At 45.6% G+C, this 14,047-nt stretch overlaps 1 protein-coding gene across 1 annotated transcript in view; it reads right to left on the bottom strand.

The window, feature by feature from the left end:
- Positions 1-14,047, bottom strand: part of FRMPD3 (FERM and PDZ domain containing 3) — a 93,544-nt gene that overhangs the window by 67,208 nt on the left and 12,289 nt on the right. Inside the window, 3 exon segments of the mRNA XM_064278661.1 lie at positions 2,209-2,263; positions 5,326-5,419; positions 8,849-9,003. Of these exon segments, the coding sequence (XP_064134731.1) occupies positions 2,209-2,263; positions 5,326-5,419; positions 8,849-8,996 (297 nt within the window). The 5' untranslated portion in view covers positions 8,997-9,003.

Here is a 14,047-nt window from a genome sequence, read left to right as displayed (position 1 = left end):
TGGAAAACAGTTTAGCAGTTCCTTAAAAAAACGAAACATTTACCTTCCAACCTAGCAATCATACACCTTGGGCATTTACGCCATAGAAATGAAAACTTAAGTTCACACAAAAAGCCTGTACGTGAATATTCATAGCAGCTTTATTTGTAATAGCCCCAAACTGGAAATAACCCAGATGTCCTTCAATGGATGAATTGTTAAACTGGGGTACATGCATACCACGGAATACTATTCGACAATGAAAAGGGACAAATTGGACATGAAACAACTTGGATGAATCTCGAGGGCATTACGATGGATGAAAAGAGCTAATCCCCAAAGATTACCTACTGTATTATTCCATTTATATAATATTCTTCAAATGCCAAAATTACAGAAATGGAAAACAGATTAGTGGTTGCCAGGGATTAGGAGTGGGATGAAGGGAGGGAATTGGGTAGGGTTATAAAAGGGCAACATGAAGGATCCCTGTTGTGATAAAACTGTTCAGTATCTTGCTGTGATGGTGGATACATGAACCCACACATGTGGTAAACTGACATTGAACTATATGCACACATTATATCGATGTCAATTTCCTGGTTTTTATATTATACTGTACTCTTTGCAACTTCCTTATTATTCTATAATTATTTCAAAATAAAAAGCTAAATATATATATATATATATAAAATATTTTAGCTCTGAAGAAAAACTAAGCAGTATGAGGAGGTAGTGATAGGTAGATTCTACCTTAGAAAGGGTAGTCAGGGAAGGCTTCTACAAGGTGACATTTGAATAGAGACTTGATTAACAAAGCAGCCCACAACAGATCTCTGATCAGAGCAGTGAATTCTAACCAGACAGCAAGCATGTTTTTTTTTTTGAAAACCGGTTGCCATTTTCATGACAAGAGTCCAGGGGTGAGAATGGTTGTATAACTGGGAGAGTGTAATCATTGTCACTGAGTTGTACATGTAGAAAAGGCTGAATTGGTATATGTTCTGCTGTGTATATTCTCAAAACCAAAGTATTAAAAAAAAAAAAGCATATCTGCCAGGGAGCACGTGTATGTGTGTTGCTCACACTAACACAGAAGAGGGCTTGGAAGCCATGGGGTGAGGTAATTAGTACCAGAGCTTGATTTGAACTCCCATCCTGCTGACTCATGAGCCCATGCTTTGCACCTCTGCACCATTCCTGGCTTTGGACATAAACATTCTCTCTCTCTCTCAAGGCATTCTTTTCCTCTGTCTCTTCCTGGGAAATTCTACCCCATTCCTGAAGGTCCAACTCTGGTGCAGCCTCTTCCGTGAAGTCTCCCCTGATTTCATATGCCCCACCCCTACCAGATGTGACCTCCCCTGAGGCTATGGGATAGGGGTAGGGATGGGGCATCAGTGCTGTGGTGCAAGGGAGTGCTGGGGACACTGGGAAGGGACAGCTGAGTTGGAGGTGGAGAAGGGGCTCTGAGTTTTGCACATGAAGTTTTGCACCTAGGTTTGGGCACGTGAGTTAAGATTGCTATAAGGATGTAACCTAGTAATGGATACTGGGCCTTCTGAATCCACCTCTTGAGGACAGAGGCCTGGGAATTGTTATTTTTAATAAGTAGTCCTGGTGACTGTTATGATCAGGCAAGTTTGGGAAATACTGTTCTAGTCTAAACTCCTTAAAGATGAGGAAGCTGAGGCTCAGAAAAGGAAAGTGACTTACCCAAGGTCACACAGCCAGTTAGTGACAGAACTAGGACAAAGATTAACCCTTTTGTCCAATTGTACCTCCCCTAGCAACTTTATACTAAATTCCCCACGTTACACTGTCTCATACATTGAAGGTCATTTAGTAAATACTTGTATGAATGAATAAATAAGATTAGCACCCACCACCTGCCGAGACTTTACGGGAGGTGGACCCTGTGCAAGTAAATTTTGAAAAAAAGAGGTGGAAAATAAGTCTGGAACTGAGGCAGTGGGCAGTGTAAGTAGGGTAAAGCAGAGGGTACAGGGCAGAACTGCCTACTGTAAAGCCCTTCAAAATCCTGAAGTCTTGGATGTGAGAGCAGACATTATGTCCAGAAGGTATTCTTTAAGTTCCCCTCTAAATCCTTGACTCCCAAGATGTTGGTCCTAGTCTCTGCTCCCTGCTCTCCCATCACTATCTCTTTCCAATATGGGGTCATCTCTTCTCAGTCAGGAGGAAGAGCAGATGGAAAAGAGGCTCACTTACCTGATGAGTATGCAGAACTGTAAGAACGATGAGTTCCTTAGCACTCCTACAGAGAAAACAGGGAACAGAAGAGTAGTGTATCACGCACTAGGTATTCATCTAGCACAAGAAGCAACAACAGGATTTTCCCATGGGCTGCATTCACCTATACGGACTAGGAGAGAGGGCAATATGAGTATCTGTATGAATGCCTCAACTCCCATCACTTGTGGAGGCCAACATAAGCCATCCAGATAGGTTCACACAGGCACCTGAAGACGGTATTGCCATTACCTCTGGGGTTGTTATTTTTCAGGTCTTCTTTTTATATTCCTTCTTACAATTCTCTCTGTAGAAATCCCCAAACCTTAGGAGCAATTTTATTTGAAGGCTAGAATATTCTCAAGGAAAACTAAAGGTCTGAATTATGGAACTCAAAGGACATACTTTCAGGGAGTCCTGGGAACCATGTATGATGATTACTGGTAATTTGGTATTTAAGCAAGAAGAGAAATTCAAAGGAGAAACCCAAAGGAGGTCATTTGGTCATCATGACTCATACTTAGCAGATTTGTTTTAATTGAAGGACCAAAAAGTGAGAGCCAGGGAGCAACAGATGGAAGCCAAGACTCCCCAGATAGCAAATATTCAAAAGGGTGAAGAATTTGAAACTCTCCCGACAAGCATTATGCCAATGATCAAACAGGCTGTGAGGTATGAAAAACTCTCTCCCAGGAATACACAATCCTTCAACAGAACTAAAGGAATGAAAATAGTTTGCCTTGAAGCAGCTTCCTCTCCCCTTTTTGGCCCTTTTCAAATGTTTATTAGAACAAAGGTATTCAACAAGCAGAGTCAAGATGCCCTTGATTCTGGGTATTCAAGAAATGCCAAGGCCCCCTACTCAAGAACTTTGAACATTTCCTATTTTTGGTGAAGCACAGACCAGGGATAAATCAGCTCTCAGATCTGGGAAGCTCCCATGAGATGTAAGGAGTTGCGTTCCAGGAAAACACTAGGGGAAAAAAAAACCTTTATCTTGAACAGGAAAGGGGCATAATGTAAGTCAGATTAGGTGACTGGTCTGCTCCAGCCCCTGTCATGTCTCCCCATTTCATTTAGAATAAAGCCAAAGTCTTCACAGTGGCTTAAGGCTCCACATAATCTGGACCTATCTCCTACAATCCTTCCCCTTCTTTACCTCCACTCCAGCCACACTGGCTTCTTCAGACATGCCAGACACACTCTTGCCTTAGGGCCTTTGCATGCCTGTGTGCTCTTTTTTCTCCAGCACCCGCACATCCTACAAGTTTTCTAAACAAAGCTGACACTAGCCGTGTTATTTAAAATTGCATTCTGCACCCCTGCACTCCTAATCCTCTTTGCCCTGCTGTACTTTCTGTTCTTCAGTAGCATTTATCAACTTCTAATATACTGTAAAAACAAAAAAAACAGTTTCCATTGATTCTGACTTGTGATGACCCCATGTATGTCAGAGTAGAACTGTACTCCACAGGGTTTTCAATGGCTCGGATATTTTGGAAGTAGATTGCCAGGCCTTTCTTCCGAGGTGCCTCTGGGTGGATTTGAACTTCCAACCTTTCTGTTAGCAGCTCAGCATGTTAACTGTTTACATTACTCAGGAACTTCAATACAGTATACAATTATTTACAAATCATGTTTACCACTTATGGTGTGTCTCCTTCCACAAGCATGTAAATGCCAATGGGCCAGGGATTTTTGTCTGTCTTGTTCACTGCTATGTCCTCAGTGCTTAGAACAGTGCCTGATACATAGTAGACACTCAGTAAATATTCACTGAATGAATGAATAACTTACTGGCCCTGAGGTTATCAAAAGAGAGTGATTCCTGACCCAGATGGAGCTCTGAACTTCCTAAAAAAATTGAGCTGCCATTTTCTAGGGTGCAAAGAAATCCACTAGAAGCAAAACAGTTCTGAGGGGTCAGGCTAAAAGGACTCCAACATGGCCTGCTGGGGTTGAAAGCCCTCATCCCATATTGGTGTGGTGGTAAAGGGTGGAGAAATGCAATGGACAACTGAACTTGGAGAAGGGGCAAACTAAACGTTGTTAGGGACTAGACACATTCCAAGATATTCACCTGGAGGAGGAGCATGTCAAGGAAGACCTGCTCTAGCCTTCAGGAGGATGCATTCCAAACCCCTCCTGAGTTAGTGATAGGACTTTGTTCCATACACAGAATGCTAAGTCTGCCTTTGAAGGGAGAGGGGCTCTGAGGGCAGGTGGACCTTTGGGAGCCCAAGAAATATAAATGGGATGAAAATACTCCAAACCAAGAGGGGTTGAAGGAGATGGAGGCAGAGATGGAGCCAGATTACACAAGGCAGAGAAAGAGGGGGCACAAAGTTCCATTTGTGGGGAGATAGCCAAAGTCTCTAAAACTGAGGTCAGCCCAAGGACTTTAGAGCCTTCTACCTGTCTTCTCATTCCCCATCAACAAATCCATACAAGTGTTTGTGTTACGTGTGTGTGTGTGTGTGTGGTATGTGATGTGCATGGTTTGTGTGTGTGGTGTGTAGGGGTAAGGGATAGGAAAACTCAATGCGATTATTCCCCACTTACAGATGGTAGTGGTCCTCCTGATACTCCCGTCTTTCCCTCACCTGCTTCCATCTTGGGAGGGCGCTAAGGAGTAACAAACACCTTCGGCAGAACCCACTGGCCAGGGATTGGGATTTTCCTTGCCTTGTATTTTTTTGGGGGGGGGTAGGACAGGAAACAATATCTTCCTCATACATTTTCATTGGTCACTTGGTCTGTTCCACTGTGTGGTAAATCAAAAACAAAGAGGCTTGAGTGAGGGGATTAGTTGGGTGGAAAGAGGTGAGGGTGAAGCTCTAGCAGGTGGCTGTTCTTTGTGTATATTCACACTACTGGAGAAGATCAACCAGAGCGTGTGAGGGTCCTTTGTGACCCTGACTGGCTGAGCCCTGAAGTTCTAGGAAGCCAGTAGACCTGGCTAGGGCTGCTCTGCCTAGAAGGGCTCCTCTATAGGGGGCAGGTATGACAATGGTAGCCTTATACCACTGATGGAACAGGGGTCAGGGTACTGCTTAGCTCCTGCCAAGGCCCAAGAGGCCCCTATTACCTGATGAGTCTATGAACCTCTCCCAGGGGGATTCACTCCCGTCCTCCTCGTTAATAGCCACAATCTGGTCACCAGCCAGGAGCTTGTCCTCAGAGGGACCTCCTGCAGAGGAGAAGAGAGAGGCTACTGCTGGGAAAGCTCAGATCTGGGCAAGAGTCACAGTGCCAAGCCCACAGGCTGAGTGGTGGTGGTGGTAGGGCATGCTATTCAAGCTGTCTACTGCCACCACTTTTGGTAAATGGAGGGCAAAGGGATGAAGGAAGAGAATGGAGAGGACCTCCTTTAGCTGGGAGTGGTGTGTGGCAGTAAAAGGTTCAAGACTGGGCCTAGCACTCAGACAAGGTTAATAAGTACTTCACTGGCTGGGTTCTAAAGAGGAACATGGACCTCTGTTTTATTAGGAGGGATTTATTTAGGTACAAAGAATGACTCCCAGACTACTGGAGGTGGCACAGGTGACAAGAGGAGGCTGAAGAATCATCTTACTTGAATATTATTCATACTCACTTGTCTGGAATGATTTAGGCATTCACTTGCCTGGAGACAGGGGGATGAACTAAAAGACCTAAGTGATTTATTTTCTTTCAACACTGAGAGAAGCTATTCCCCAATAAATGAGAGGAGCAAGGCATAGACCCTAAATCACGGGCAGCTAGAAATTTGCTTTCTCGCCTTCCCATCTCTACTGCCAAGGTTAAGAAAGCAGACTGTCTGAGGACCATACCTTCTTGGATGGGTTGTAGAGAGGTGCAAATAAGGCTGTACTGCCTCTAATGTTTAGCAAAGTTCTTGGAGAAAAGCTTTTCAGAGACTCAGGAGGAACACGAAGTCAGATCCAGCCTAACTCAAACCCAAAAGAAATATTTAGTGACATGTCCCACTCTGAAGCCAGCCTTGACTTTTTTTTGTGTCCACTTCAAAGGGACAAATCCGATTGCTCACTTGCTCTACAAAGAAGTATGCACCCCAATTCCAAAAACATTAACATACAAAGCAAGCATGTCATTTGAGCACAGCTCAATGGCTCTGAAGTATGGGGCCTGTGTGCTGAGGGTAGGATTCACCACCTGAGCTGGAATGGCTCTAAACCCAATAGGCAAAGTCTGACAGCATAGTGACTTCAGGACCGGATAGTGTGGTGGTTAAGAGTACATTCTTTGCAGCCAGATAGGCCTAGACTCTAATCCAGATTCTGTGCAAATCATTACTTGTGTTATCTTGGGCAAGGTACTTCATCTCTTGGAGTCTCTTTCTTCATCTGTAAAATGGGAAAAATAATAGTACCTACGCATCATAAAAATGTTGGGAGGATAAATAAGATGATGGATGTACAGCACTGAAAACAGTGCCTGATGTTAGTAAGAATACAATAAAAGGCACCTTTTAGATCCTCTAAGGGACAATTTCTTTAACTCATTTTACTTATTTTATCTACTTCTGCCGAAAATGCCAATCTTTTAGATGGAGGCTATCCTTTCTTCCTTCCTTCCTTCCTTCTAAGGGGCCCTGGCTCTTTGATGGCAGCGGTAACATCAATCTACTACTGCTTTCAGGAATGGCTTGTTGGCATGCTCAACCATAACTGCTCCACTATTGGATACTTCCTGTCTTTTCTTACGGCTTCAGCTACAGCACCAAATGAGTCCTCTGCATTCAGGGACGCCTGGGCCAGCAGCAGCCCTGTGGGTCAGCCCAAGTCTTTTATGAGGCTATGCCTGCCAGCCCATGGCTTTCTGTGATGCTCACCTGTGACTTTCCTTCTCTACTCCTCCAACTCCTTCCTCTTCATTCTCTTACCTTTTGCAGCTGACGACAACTTCCCTTCTAAGCCTGGGGGCTTCCTTCAGCCCTGGGAATTCTAACTGCCTTCTTTGAAGTTGAATCAGGAGTTCCTGGTGTTCTTCACTAAGTTTTCTTTGGTCCCCCTTTCCCAGGACAAATTTGATTTCTGATCAGAGATTCAAAAACATTTTGCCCAACTGCATGACTGACTCCGGAGCCTTAGGTCAGCCACTAACTCCTGTACTGAATTGTTCTTTTTTTTTGCTCTGTGCCCTCTAGTTGCAGAGCTCACAAAATCTTTTTCTTTTCCTTTGAGGACTGCAAAATTCATCAAATTTCTGTAAGACCAGTTTGTACTCCAAGTGCTCCTCTTTACTGAGCGAGAAACTGCTGTAAACATCTAAAGCCTCAGGCCCAGCAAGTCAGGAAGAAAGCTTCTTTCCGTTTGTCTTTTCTGTCAATGCCTAGCAGATTTGGAACAAAACAGTGCTTAGGTTCTTTGCCATTTCATTCATGATGGCACAATTTCACAGTTTGGGGGGGCTTTCACTTGTTCCATACTACATGGTCCCATTCAAGCCCCACATTCCCCATGTGGCATCAGCAGGCCCAGGTGCAAATCCTGGCTCTGCTGCTTCATAGTTGCGTGACCTTGGGCAAGCCATTTTTGTTCTCTATGCCTCAGTTTCCTCCTCTGTAAAATGGGAGTGCTGTGTCACTTACCTTGCAGGCATGGCTGTGAGGATTAAACAAGGTGATATAAAGCATGTTGTGGTTGTGTGCCATCCAGTCGATTCCCACCCATAGTGACCCAATGTGACAGGGTAGAACTGCCCCATAGGCTTTTCTAGACTGTAATGTTTATAGAAGCAGGCTGCCACATCTTTCTCCCGTGGAGCAGCTGGTGGGTTCAAATTGCCAACCTTTCGGTTAGCAGCCGAGTTCTTCAGCATGTAATAGGTGTTTAATCAATGGTAGCTGTCGGTATTGCCACTCTGACATTTAGATATTTTTTTTTTCTCCTCTCCCCTCCTATGGAAACCCTAGTGGTGTAGTGGTTAAGTGCTACGGCTGCTAACCAAAGGGTCGGCAGTTCGAATCTGCCAGGCGCTCCTTGGAAACTCTATGGGGCAGCTCTACTCTGTCCTATAGGGTCGCTATGAGTCGGAATCGACTCGACGGCACTGGGTTTTGTTTTGGTTTGGTTTTTCCCCTCCTATCGCACCTATGGTCTATATTTTGATTCTGGTCTTCAGTGGCTGACCTGTTTCATGAGTACGTAACAGTTTCCACAGCCTGATTGTTAGATTCTTGAGGGCAGGAACTGTGTTTTGTACTTCCCTACAATATTTCTGGGTTTAGAGTAGGCAATCTATAAATACTTGTTGAACTGAATAGGTATCTACTTTCTCATCCAAGACATGGTGGCCCTTCTACGAATGTTCTGTGCAAACGAAAGCTTTATGAAGACCCAGACCCTACTAACCATCAACTACATCCTGACTAGGCTCCCAAAGAGCCTCAAATCTATCAGTCTTAAAAGGCCATGCTCCTTCACCAGTTATTAGTTGGTGAGACTGCACCTACTCTTCATGAATTTTTAGGCAATGGGTTGCTATGAGTTGGAATCGGCTAGATAGCAATGGGTTTTTGGTGGTCTAGGGTATACTGGGGAGCTCTGCTCCTTGGAAAGAGTGGATGTTGGGGGACAGGAGCCAGGGCTAGGGGGACACTCTGAGGGACACCTACCTGGCCTCACAGATCACACCACCACAGGCCTCTCACTGCCAGCCACGAAGCCAAAGCCACATATAGGGTATCGGTGAATGGTCACTTGTCGTAGTGTCTCTGCTGGCAGCTGCTCACATTCCATATCATTTGTGCTCTCTTCCTGCATCACATGACTGGGGGAAAAGGAAGATGGGGGCAAAACAAGACACAAAGGGAACTAAGCCTCAGAACCACCTGGGAGGGACACAGATTAGTGTTCTGGCCGTGACACCCAGGAGTTCCCACGCTTAGCTTCATACATCCTCTGGAACCTGCAGAGGCGATGACTGCCTCATTTTTCAGATTGAAGAAAGAGGAGTCTAGAAAGGAGAAGCCCACTGTTTTCAGGGCTAGGGTCAACAGAAGAAACTGGTGCTACAGAGCTTGATGTTAGAGTCAGTCCTTTCCTCTAAGATATTGGGACTCTAAGAAGGACCCTAACTTCAAATGTGTTATTCTGAAGGTTCACTGTTATCACCCACTGAATTGGACATTAACTCTCTAAGTGAGGCCAAACCTTGACAGGGCAAACCACAAAATAGGTAAGTAGGTGGGGAAGGAATGTGAAGTCATTCAGAATGTGCAGGATCTTCATCAAGTCCTTGTGCAATTTTAAACTTTAATATCTCTTAAAAACCCAGTATGGTTATGTATAAAAATAAGCTATTTAAATGGCATATAATAAGCATATTTGCTAATGTTGAGGACCATTCATTACTTTACACAATTATACATAATGCCAACTTATTTCAGTGAATGGAGCAAATGGAAAATGGCTTCTGTGGGCAAGAAGGGGTACTGCTCCTTGTGGCTGCCAGCAGATCTGGAACCTAGATGAGCTGGGAGAAGATAAATCTCTGTTCCAGCACCTGGGAGAGATTACAGAATCGTTCTCCTGATGCCTACAACTAAAATTACTAATGCTTAGAAATCACACAAGGACTTTATAAAGATTCTATATCAAGGGTCAGAGCAAGGCATATCGCAGGCAAGGATGAGCCTGAGTGCAGTATTCAAACGAAGAGCCCTGAGGAATGAGGGTGGAGAGGCATTGGGGGTTGTGAGGGTCCTGGGTGCCAGGGGCAGGGAAGGAGGTAAAAAGGAGAATGAATGGCCCTGCGAAAGGGCAAGGCAGGTAGTGGTGGAAGAGAGGGGGCCAGAGCCAAGTGACCCAGAGCCTTAGTTCCCTGATTTGGCACTACTCTATTCCCAGGCTTTCAGGCCTAATAAGCCAAAACCCATTGTGTTGGAGTCAATTCCAACTCATAGCAACCCTATAGGACAGAGTAGAACAGCTCCACTGGGTTTCTAAGGCTGTAAATCTTTACGGAAGCAGAATGCAACATCTTTGGTAACCCTTTGGTTAGCAGCTGAGCACTTAACCACTGCATCATTGCAGTTCCTTCAGGCCTAATAGATGGGGTTAAGTTCTCTAGCCTCGATATGTGCATTCTCTAAAATTAGGGCTCTAGGCAGGGCCCTTCAGAAAAAGATACCGAGGGAAGGGAGCTAATGAATCAAATAGTATATACAGCTAATAGAAGAAGTAGGAGGTTTTGACACTATGAGAGTGAGGCAATGGTTGACTAGCTAAGAATACCAAATTCTTCAGTAGCAAATGGTTTCAAGTAATTAGGTTGTTTATCGGGGCACAAATTCAGTAACTAGACAGGAGCTTTAGGACTATTAACGGGGGAGGGGGAGCAGATTTACAGTAACTGTTAAAAGAGAAATACATAGCTCAGCAAAGAACTCTGCAGTTGTCTCTATCATACAAGAACTTGGGAAGGAAGACAGTACATGGCTGGTTTGAATCCAGCCACATGAACTCTGGCTGTCCCCAAGCTGGCCTAGAATCTTTCTATCGCCCCTTAGGGAGGTGGAAGGGGCTGCTAGGATGAGGTCAAGTCCCCTGAAGGTGACTTCAGAAACTGGATCATTCCCTCCTGCTCTAGTAAGACTAATAGTCACCTTTCAACAGAAAGCCGGAATGTGGCTCGTTCGTGCTTCTCTCATTTCTGCTCCTGGTGGCAGAAGCTCAGCCTTGAAGAGAGCCAGAGAACATCTTGCAGCTGCCTTCCTGCCTCACCCCAGGGGCTGCTTCTGAATTGAGCCCTTTGCCTCCTGTTATCCAACCTCATCAGCTCTAAAGTGCCTCTTCTTGGGATGACACCAGCTCATTTCTGACATGGGCTCCAGCCAGGGCAGGATGACAGCCCGTGGGTCTGCACAGCCTGTGGCACGGGGAATAGGGACACTGGCAGGAAGATGTAGGCATGCCATGGCCATGCTCTCTCCACTGTCCTTACTCAGGGCCCCTGGCCACAGCAGCCTCAGCTTTGCCATCTCTTTATTTTTCTGAAGCTGGGGACACTTCGGTACCCACTGGGCCTTGAGGCACTTGCTAGTACTGATGAAAATGGATACTCCTGAGCCAGAGGAACCAACTAACAAAGAGCCTTTTGTGATACAAGTGTTTCGCTTTTCTTCTTTAACTGATGTTACTCAATCAACAAGTATTTATTGAGTTTTTTTTTTTTTTTTTTTTTTTACTGTCAGTCAGAGAGTCCAAAGCTTCTGGGGACACAAGAGAAGCTACAGATCTCTGCCTTCAAGGAGTTTCCAGTCTAGCTGGGGTGAAAAGACTAGTGGACTCTAAACAAGATAATTAGAGGGGTACCTGAGAATACCCAGCCCACCCAGTGCTGTCCAGTCGATTCCGACTCATAACGACCCTATAGGACAGAGTAGAACTGCCCCACAGAGTTTCCAAGGAGCGCCTGGTGGATTTGAACTGCCGACCCTTTGGTTAGCAGCCGTAGCACTTAACCAACTGTATATTCAGAAGGAGGATGGAGGAGCTGGAAAAGGCTTCATGGAGGAGGTGGAAATTGTGCTGGAGGGTCAGGAATGGCAGCAATGGGAAGAGAAACAAGAACCCAATCTCTGCCCATGGGTGACCCCCATCTTCCCATGGGGAGGGGGCAGACTATTTCTCCCTCAGCACAAATATGTCTCCGGGTGTAACTGGAGCACATTCAACCCTGGGTTGTCCCTGCATTGGACTAACTGTCCCTAACTAGATCCCCCCCCCCATCCCAAATTCTCCAAGCAGCCCTTTCCTCACACTGCCTGGGCCTTCCAAACCATCCTTGGTCAGGGGAGAAACACCTCCATTAATAGACCAGAAGGCCATTTTAAAATTCAAATGGAAGTTGTTCCTTCCTTCCTTGGCTGTGCATCTCTTAGTGTCTACAGTTCAGTCCCTCTGAAATTTGCTAAGTGCCTGGAGACTTGGGAGTGACACTGAAGGCAAGCAGTGATGGATGACAAGAGCTCAGCTGGCCATGAGTCACGTGACCGCCTTCCCGGGGGGAAACGGCCAATTTGACTTTGAAAGATGTTTGGCTTCTGGTCCCTTCACACAGGGCAACCCTGAACTAAATTATAAAGCAGCCAAAGCTATGCTCCCCAGCTTTGTTTCTGGGACCCCCTACTTTATTCCATTGTTTGTACCAAATCACAAAATGTTTTCGTTCTCCCCCCTTCCTGCCCAAAGCCTCCAAAGATACCCCCTCACCCTGCTCCAGTCTTGCCCTCTCTATTCAGTGAGCCAGGTAAAGGGCTTGCCTGTTTCTTCGGCCTGACAGTGTGATTCTTTTCATTTTTATATCCATTACCTCATTTGACAAACAGTGCTTTCACATCCATTATCTCCTCACAGCCTCTCACTGTCCTGCCAAATAGGCTAGGTGAGTGTTCTCCTCCATCACAGTCTCCAAGGGTGGAAATGAAGAAATGGAGGCCCACAGAGGCTAAACACGTAAGCAAACCAGCTGGAGCCAAAACTCACACACAGAGCCCACAATCCCCGCACCCTCACCTACACCCACTCAGTGTCCCATCCCCTCTGACTTTCCAGGGTCTCCCTTGCAGGGCTGCCCCACTCCTCTGCCCAGCAGCCTTCCACATTCTGGCCTGGTCTGGATGCTTGGCCCCCATCACAAGTAACCTGTCTCTGGTCCCATTCACTTGAGGTTGTTGGAAGAATGAAATGAGATCATGGCTATAGAGGCACTTTGAAGGTTAAACACCACATAAATGTAGAGGTGGTGATATTACTGGTTGCATTATTTGGGGTGGCCAGAGGAGCAGAGAAAGGGAGCCAAAGATAAATTTCACCTGCTTCACAGGGTCTAGGCCCTCCTCCCACCAGCTCGTTGCCTCTAAGAGACACAATGCACTCTGTTCCCTCATTTTCCAGGCAGCTCTTTCTCTGACCAAACTATCAGACAACCTGAATCTCTCTGGACTCTCTGACTCCCAATTCCTCTGTGGGCTAAACTAACACCCCCACCCCCCATCACTGTCTAAAGAGGAACTGGAAACTCGAGCTCATGCTAACAACTGTTGCTAGGCAGGGCCTGGCTAGATGGCAAGTGAACTTTGGAAAAGATGGATTGGCTCTAAGCTGATGCTTCCCCCCGCTGTGCTTTTGGGCAGGAAGATAGAAATGTAACAGCTAAACTTCCAGGCATCAGCTTTTAGGTCTCCATCCCTCCTTGCCTTTGGCTCGTTTTTCTTTACATTTGGTTGGCTCCTTAGGGAGTCTTGTCACTTCCCTTGAAATTGGCAGGGATATGGAGCCATGTGGGGCCAATTAGCCCTCTGATTCCAATAAAAGGAACCTGACTCTTCTGGAAGCTCCAGAGATCCAGCATGGCAGATGAGCAGTTGAGGCCCCATGAGATGCCATCTTCTCTTGGTGGTAGGAATGGAGACTCCATCCCTGAGGCTCTGAATTAGCATCTCTGGGTGCCCTATTGTAAGGAGCTGGGACACAAACCCTTCTTCCTATAAAGGAGCCCTCACCTGCTACTTCAAGGTAGCACTAACTCCTCCTTACATGAGTAGTGCTGCTCAAACTTTAATGTGCATCTGAATCATCTCAGGATATTATTAAAATTGTTCTAAGGCAGTAAGTTCTGGAATAAGGTCTGAGATTCTAACAAATGCCAGGGTGGTGTCCATGCTGCTGGTCCTTGACCACACTTTGAAATGCAACGATCTAAAAGAGCGCTAATCTAAGACAATGGGACAGCCAAATCTGGTGGGAAAACTGAGGTGCTTATGGCACTGAAGGCCCCAATTAAATAATACACAAATATTATCTTGGAG

The sequence above is a fragment of the Loxodonta africana genome, chromosome X (genome assembly GCF_030014295.1).
Source record: "Loxodonta africana isolate mLoxAfr1 chromosome X, mLoxAfr1.hap2, whole genome shotgun sequence".
Taxonomy (NCBI): Eukaryota; Metazoa; Chordata; class Mammalia; order Proboscidea; family Elephantidae; genus Loxodonta; species Loxodonta africana.
This window is presented reverse-complemented; position numbering and strand designations above follow the sequence as displayed.